The sequence below is a fragment of the Glycine soja genome, chromosome 19 (genome assembly GCF_004193775.1).
Source record: "Glycine soja cultivar W05 chromosome 19, ASM419377v2, whole genome shotgun sequence".
In the NCBI taxonomy this organism is placed as follows: Eukaryota; Viridiplantae; Streptophyta; class Magnoliopsida; order Fabales; family Fabaceae; genus Glycine; species Glycine soja.
This window is the reverse complement of record NC_041020.1, coordinates 6072495-6081084: the sequence shown is the minus strand read 5'-3', so window position 1 is coordinate 6081084 and position 8590 is coordinate 6072495. Positions and strand designations below refer to the sequence as shown.

At 34.1% G+C, this 8590-nt stretch overlaps 2 protein-coding genes across 2 annotated transcripts; one reads left to right on the top strand and one right to left on the bottom strand.

Annotated features, from left to right (window-relative positions):
* The first annotated feature begins 372 nt into the window (after positions 1-372).
* Positions 373-2418, top strand: LOC114400791 (protein trichome birefringence-like 19). Its single transcript, XM_028363426.1, has 2 exons — positions 373-959; positions 1367-2418. The coding sequence occupies exons 1-2, from the start codon at positions 486-488 to the stop codon at positions 2189-2191; spliced, it is 1299 nt and encodes a 432-aa protein (XP_028219227.1). The 5' UTR covers positions 373-485; the 3' UTR covers positions 2192-2418.
* A 2268-nt stretch (positions 2419-4686) lies between these two features.
* Positions 4687-8372, bottom strand: LOC114400435. The gene is made up of 6 exons (XM_028362875.1): positions 7735-8372; positions 7299-7421; positions 6993-7157; positions 6563-6644; positions 5428-5492; positions 4687-5211 (listed from the first exon to the last, which is right to left on the bottom strand). Exons 1-6 carry the CDS (start codon positions 8008-8010, stop codon positions 4909-4911), a joined length of 1014 nt encoding a protein of 337 aa, XP_028218676.1. The 5' UTR covers positions 8011-8372; the 3' UTR covers positions 4687-4908.
* Between the last annotated feature and the right edge of the window lie 218 nt (positions 8373-8590).

Below are 8590 nucleotides of genomic sequence, written 5' to 3'. Positions count from 1 at the left end.
AATTGGCTAGCATCCTCAAAGGTTCTTTGTCCTGGTGTGTACATATTAAAAGATGTGCATAAGCATGAATAAGGAACATTGTTTATGAAAATCTAGAAGCAGAACAGAAGCCAGATTGTTCTATAGCCACTGGTTTAGAAAAGAAGCAATTGCCACTTTGTACAACCAAAGCATTAAAGGTGAACATAGAAAAAAAAAGAAAGAAAGCAAGAAAGTGGAAATATGACTTTTGTTTTTTATCCTCACTATGTATGTACCGGTCAAAATATCATTAATGAATAATGACACTTTAACCACACTAGTACATATCATGAGCTAATGAAGATGATTTAACTACGACAAGGAAGACCTTGAATAAGTTTAGTTTAAAACTGAATTAAAACTGAATTAAAACTTGAAAAGTTTATCCTAACCAAACATTAGAATAAAGTTCATATTTATATGAGCCATTCAGTAAAGCCTTTGTTTCAGAACATAACTCAGCAATGACAATGAAGTTTCGGGCCAATGAGGTTCTCAATGGGAAGTACACAAGAGCCACAGCCAAAAGTGTTTTCCTGGTACCCTTCACTCTTCTTCTCATCATGCTCCCTCTTTCTCTCATGAGAAGCTCTCATGAATCAACTCCAGAGATATCTTCTGTAAGTGTAAGCAGCAGTTTGAACAACAACACAGAAGTAAAACAATGTAACATCTTTTCTGGAAGATGGGTGCATAATCCTGAAGCACCTTACTACAGCAATGAAACATGCCATTGGATAATAGACCAACAAAACTGCTTGAAGTTTGGGAGGCCTGATAGAGAGTACCTCCATTGGAGGTGGAAACCTGATGAATGTGAGCTTCCATTCTTCAATGCAACTCAATTCTTAAATCTTGTGAGAGGAAAGAAAATGGCATTTGTTGGAGACTCAGTGGGGAGAAACCAGATGCAGTCTTTGTTGTGCCTCCTAAGTCATGTAAGAAAACAAACTCATACCTTTTTTTTTTCTGGCTTTTGGAAGAGAATAGAAGATAAAAAGTTTTTATCATATAGTTCCATCCTTGCATAATTGCATTATACCACTCAATCAACCCCATTGTCTCAATTCTTGATACATCATTCACTACTTTTGTATTTATGCTAGAAAATTTTTGTTAATGAGCTGCTTTGCATGCTTATGTTCATGTTTTTAAATTGGGTCGCGGTTGCAGTTTCATCACAATCCTTGATGTTGCGGGAAATTGTAGACTAATTTGGCCATACCGCAAAATCCTTATGTTACAATTGAAATCACGGTTGTGAACCGTTTTTTAAAACCTTGGTTATGTTAAAAAAGATAACAATCCTAAAACATGCTCATATGGTGTGGTTTTACTCTTTCAGGTGTCTGAACCTGAGGATGTTTCTCATAAATATTCTTCTGATGTGGTATACTTCAAACGTTATTTCTACCATGATTACAATTTCACCCTTGGAAATCTATGGTCTCCATATTTTGTGAGATCCAGTGATGCTGACCCCAGAGGCCACACCTACAACAGCATCATGAAGTTGTATGTGGATGAGGCAGATGAAGCATGGACAAGCCAGGTTGAAAACTTTGACATAGTTATAATCTCATCAGGGCAATGGTTCTTCAGGCCACTATTGTTCTATGAAAAGGGTAAGCTTGTTGGATGCAACAAGTGTGGGATGGACAATGTGACAGACCTCACACACCTCTATGGATACAAGAAGGCATTCAGGACAGCATTTAGGGCACTCAATAGCCTTGAAAATTACAAAGGGGTCACATTTTTAAGGACATTCTCACCAGCACACTTTGAGAATGGTGATTGGAACAAGGGTGGGAAGTGTGTGAGGACTATGCCATTCACCAAGCAAGAAATGAGGCTTGAGGATGGGGCAGTTGAGTACATTCTAGAGATGTATGTGACACAAGTGGAGGAGTTTAGAGAGGCACAAAGGGTGGCCACAAAGAGAGGGTTGGAGTTTCTAATGATGAACACTACTGAAATTATGTTGCTTAGGCCTGATGGACACCCTAACAACTATGGACATGCCAAGGACAAAAATGTGACATTGAATGACTGTGTTCATTGGTGCTTGCCAGGGCCTGTTGACACATGGAATGAGTTTTTGCTCTATATGTTGGATATTATGGGAAGTGATGCATTTTTTAGTTCTAAGCTAGAGAAAGTTTTTTAAGAGCATCGGATTTAATTACCATGCTAACCATGTGGAGTATATTGTTAACCATGTGGGGGAGATTGTTTATTGCTTTTTTTTTTTTTTGGGTTCACAACAAAGAATATTTGTATATTTTAACATGTATTTGCACAAAGGGGAGGGAATGTGGAAATGGCACTCTGAAATATGAATGTATTTATCTGCTCATATAGAATGTATATCCAAAGGTATTTTTGTGGATACAATCTGTTTGATTAGCTGTCACGCACTATGAAATCTTAAGTGGGGCAATGTTCACGGCCATGAAGCTCAGTTGTACGAGTATCATAATTGAAAGTTTTAAAGGCTCTGGTACGAGTCCGACAGTGATTTCAGTACAAACATTAATGTTGTTAGATAGAATTTACTACTAGCTAACTAGTGTAATTAAGTTAATAACGTATGTTAAATTATAAGATAATTAAATTTAACCTTTGTAAAATACACTTTTATAGAGAGGATACAAAAATTAAATATAATTAAATTTCATATCGACAATTAATCTCATAATTAACTAAATTTTTTTATCTTAAATTGAGAATTAATCACCTACATATCGAGCTTTAAGTGTAAAAATTACACAATCTTGCAAATTCTTTTCCAAAGTCTTTTTTTTTTCACAAATTTTGTATCTCATTTGTAAAATATCACTAATTTTGTCCAACCGTACAAAAACCACCACAATTAAGATAATTTTTTTGCAGTTTGTTTCAGTAAGTCAACAGTGTTTGAACTTTCATTTGAGTGACATCTGTATGAGTCAAGAATATTGATTTAATATTTCGATTAGGAATTTGATTTAGTTATTGTATAATCGAACTTATTATTAATTTTATTTAGTTGCTTTTAATAAATATGAATACTTGTGTATAAAGATTTCATATAGTCTTGATGTAAATCGAATTGCATGTCAAGTTGATCAAATTGACATACTTAGTCAGGAATTTGCAAAGTTTAAAAGAAACATGTTTGTGGAAATCGGAAATATAAATTGAAAGGAGTGCAATCAAAATTAAGAGAAAAATGATAAAATAGTTTGAAATATATCCAATCAAATCTATCATATATAATAAATATATAATAAATTTATTGTCTTTTTATAATAACTATCTTAAAAGTTATATAAATAATAATTTATAGTTAAAGAATAATTTTACATTATCAATCTATAGTTATTAAATTCCAAAATTAAAGCATGTAAATTTTGTAAATATAAAAAATTAAAAAGCTATGTTTAAAAGTTTAAAGGAAACCAATTAAATTCAAAGCGATTTAAAAAAAAAACTATAAAAAGTAGAATGATTTAAAAGCAATTCGAAATTAAAGAATTGAGACAAAGAAAGAATGACTCTTTAAAGTACTTGAAATGTAAATGTACAATAAAACTATTTTTTAAGGACAAAACTTATAATTTTGGAAACAAATAAAAACTGCTAGAAACGTAAATTCACAAATTTAAAGACTGGAAATTAAAGAAAGAAGTGAGAAGAACAAGATATGTAAATCGAAAAGCAATGCATTAAATTTTCCACATGCGATAATATTAAAGATCCGACATTTGTCACTGTTTATTTGTTGGGTTTGGAAAGTAGCAAGTATATTGTACTTTTTAACCTGTACTGGCACATAGGGGAGGTGAGGCAATGGGGGCACCGACAGGGTTCCTTGAGTCTATTGATCTTATCTAGATAATTAAATATAGAATGTATTCCTAGAAGAAAAAAAAAATGTACTCATAGCAGTCACGCATGGTGCAAAACCCCTAGGAGTATATCCAAAGGTATTTTCGGATACAAATCTTTTCTTTTATTGAAGTTCAATATTCGCGACTAAGTGTCATAATAGCAAGTAAGAAAGGCTCTAGTAGTAGCCCAACAGTGATTTTAACACAAGTATTTGCTTTGTTAGTGGAGATCAATATTGATATTGAACAATCGGTGAGATTGGGACGCTTCTACCTTTACAAAAATCCCCTTTAAATAATAGTAGGATGTAATTTCTAATTATGAATGGATACTAATTTATTTTCTTTAACAATTACAACACCTTTGAAAATTTATGTGCAAACTCTCAATAATAAGTTTCAGATTTTTGAGGAAGAATATAAGCCAAATTGCAGTTTCATGGAATCCAAATAATCACTTCAAACTAGAATTTTCAGGTGAAAATCACTTAACCCAAAGATCACTAGATATCAATCGGTAAATAATTATTTTAAAAGAAAAAGGATAAAATGATCTATTTATTGCTTAATGTGAACTAAATTTTAACCGTTCTAATTTTCATAAGACCTGAGCTTCAAGAAAATAATTTGAATGTTTATGCAGAGTAATCTTAGTCAGATTTTAGCCACTCGGTAGCAATCACTTGAACTAGTTCTTTTTGGAATGCCATCTTTGACAACAGTGCAATCAAATTAAATCTAGTTTACTTCAGCTATCATATCATATGTTCATCTTTATATTCTGAACATATTCGGCTGCAAAAACTGCATTTTCTTGTACTTATCTCTCTTTCAACTGTAACTGTACGCATAGATGCTACATTTTGATCAAACTTCAAAGCATGAATGAAAAAAACAAAAAATATTTTTACAGACTTCTGTATATATTTGCAATGGATATTTAATGAGTACAAATAAAGATTCAAACATGCGCGGTAAAAATTAACATGTCATCTTCATGTGTCAATGCTTGTTAAAAAGATAACCTGATAAATACCAGTATATGTAAAGCTAAAATATAGAGCACGAACGCCGACCTGAGTAGCATAAGCCTCTGCTGGCTTTCAGTTCGGCCAGCAGAATGATAAGGAAGCCTCTGATGACCTTCGTAATCTGACAAACTATGTAACTTATCAGAGGAGCCTTTACTGAAACGATTCCTAGCAGCAGTGTTCGCCTCTGAATTGCTACTCTCCGTTCGTCGCCATAGCCCATTCAATCTTTCGAGCTCCATTTCTTTCAGATGAATTTCACCAAGTAAGCCCTCAGCTTGTGCCTGAAAGTTAAGGGAGTAAGGCAGTTTGTTAAACTCTTTCACATGCAAATGATCAATCAAACAGTTATTAACTGGCCACTGTCAATTTTTATTTTTTCTTTTTATTTTCTTTTTGTAAAAGAGAAAGAGAGGGAGGGGAATTAAACAGTTTTGAAAACGCAAACAGTATCCAATATGTTGAGCACTAGATCATATACTATGAAGTGTAAAAGGGACCTGTTTAACTGCTAGTTGCTCAATTAGACCATGCAGGTGTTTATCCAATGTCTTCTCCCTTTGCCCTGCAGAACACAAATGTTTTAAAGCTAAAGCAATATGTGCATTATGCAAGATGCTTGAGTGTACAAAATTTCTGGGAGAATTAACGCAACAAAAACAGTAAAGAAAATTATATTTAGGCCCAATAAGCTACATGGATTTCTAAAAGCATGAAATAGTATCCAATGTTATATAGAAATGAAGCAAGAGTAAAGTCTCCCCAACTAGGTTCTTTTTTTATTTCCTTTATGATGAGAGAAATCATTTAATCATTTAAAAAAAATACAAACATGACCATCAGTTAAATTCCTAAAGCTATTGTCAAAACAACAGAGGCAAGAAAAAGAAAATACATCAAACCAAAAGAACAACCTAGTCTCTTGGCATGTCCAGTACAGAAATACTAAATAAAAATTCCAATTATATTTTTGTATCAGCATTTTGAAATTATTCGTACATCAGCAATGCAATGGCAGGATACAACCATATTAGTAGAAATTTGTTATGAATGTATCAAAGTTCCCAAAACTCATATTGAAACACACTGACATACAAGAAATGACCTAACCCAGACCTATGTTGAGTTTTTTATGGAATCATCAAAATGGACTCAAATTTAACTATACAAGAGCTTGGTGCTCTGCATGCATAATTCTAGTTAGCATCATTTCCTACTAGAAATAAGTTTATGGTATCGTTCCTCAGTGTGATCAATTGAATGGCTTCAAATGCCACACGACCTATGCACACAGAATATACAAAAATATACATCGCCTGAAGTGAGAAAGCAACATAAATAAACAAAGTGCAAGGAATAAAAAGGAACAAAAAAGACAGTTCACGCTTTCAGATTAAAAAATATCATTCAGAAAAACACCATATAAGAAGATATTGACATAATCCAGGTATTAATAACTATCATTATTCCTTTACAGTTCAAAGCACTGAAAGCAGCATAACTGGTAACTACCTGTGCAACCTGGCCCAGTAATCAATGCCCCACCCCCACTTTCAGGGAAAGGGATCCCTAATTTATACTTTGATCTTTTCTTTCGAAAAATCTATTTTAACAAAAAAAAAAAAGATATAATACCAGGGGAAGGCTGTTTAAGTGCATTTTCCTGAACTTGTGCCCATTTCTTCTCCAACTCATGTACAGCATTCTCCATTGAACTCTGAAATGAAATAAGGGTTATTAATTTGGTGGATTTAATTAAATGTTGCCCAATCATAGATTGTCATGTATGGTAAGGTTGTGGACTTCTGTACTAATTACAGAAAATCATATCTATCCAGTGTGATTTCTAATGGGTTATTAATATAAAAATCTTTCTATCAATATAAGTAAGTGGTTAAGTAAAACTCCTAAAATATATAGCATAAATCATATTGGTCCTTGAAATGATGGAAATAACGATTGGCATGATTGTCATTGCTTCGTTTCTTCACTATTTGCTCATCCATTATTATAAGATAACATGTTACAGTTAAGAACATAAAAGAGAACTGTATGATTAACAAACCATATCTTTCTTCTTCTTTTCCAATTCATCTAGTAAAGCTGATTCTGCCTCCAATCCAGCTTTAGAATTTGCCTTCTTCTCTTCCTCCCAACCATCAGATACCCAACTTGGCTGCTTCATATTCTCCACCTCAGCTTTCAGTTTCTTCTCAGTTTCATCCATCTCCTGTAACCCAATAAATCCAAAAATATATATATATATATATATATATATATATATATATATATATATATATATATATATATATATATATATATAAATCAATTGAACCAAAACCAATCTCACAATAAAAATCACAATCCTAACCTTCAACTTTTCCCTCAGTAAATCAGCCTCCTGCAATTTCTCCTTTATTTTATTCTCACAATCTGATATTGCATTTTCGAACGCAGCATTCTCTTCCTTCAACGTCACCTCTCTAAGTTGGGCCTGCACCACAATTGCATTTAAGTGTCCCAAGTTCCAATTGTATGAATTGAATCCCTCAAGTTTTCTTCTATTTACAATTAGGCCCCTCCATCTTGATTTCATCCAATATTTAACTGAAAGTTCACTAACAAGGTAAACTAGGCACGGCATACATGAAAAAACACAGAATATTTGAACTACAAGGCATCGATTTGATAGTCATGTTCAGCAATCTTGTGGGGAAATTATTGTTTATACACATCAATGAACAAGAAAAGGAACGTCTTTACCTGATAAATCGCACAATTACGACACAGAGGGACAGAGTGGGTACCTGTTGGCGCGTGGTGGAGTGGGAGTTTAATTGGAGGGCGAGGGCGGCGTTGGAGGCCAGGGAGTGGGCGTGGAGGTGTGGGAGGCTCTGGGAGATGTCCTGGGGAGGCAATCTTTGCCGTAGATCATGGATCCAACGCCGGAGAGAGCTCGCCTTCTGATCGAGTTCGTTGACGTACTTTTGCTGATCTGCAGAAAACAGGATTGGGATGATGCCGTCGTCCTCCGCTTCTTTTCCTCCGCCACCTCCTACCGCCCATGCCAGTAACCCAGCCATGCCTTACTCTCTCTCTCTCTCTCTCTCTCTCTCTCTTCTTTTCTTTGTTTCTCTGTCTCTCTCTGTCTCTCTCTGTGTCTTCACTCGCCTTCCATTTTTTCCGTTTTGCGATGGCTGAACATTCCGTGTTGTGGTTGGAAATTGGGGTGGTTTGGTTAGTTGCTCCTGATTCAACTGCCTTACCAAAAAAGAGAAAATCAATAAATTAAACTAACCCAAACAAACCAAGGTGCTATCACATTTTCTTATATTAAAATTAGGGGTTTATATACGGGACGGTCCGATCCGTTTTTAAGGCCTGTAAAATCCACTTTTTAAGTGAATTAGATGAATTTGTTCTACAAAATAAGTGATTTTTTTTTTTTTAAGTTCGCATCCAGACCTTCAAGCTCTTGAATAAATAGATCGATCCATGGATTCAATTAATAATTTTAAAAAAATAAAAATATATTTGTGGTTATTTGGTACAACCACAAGCAAGAAAGAGGAGAGGTGCAACTTGCAAAAGAGAGGTGATACTTAGAAGGGCATAAGCCGAGAAGGAGGAAGTGAGTGTCTCACTTGGTATAGGAATAATATC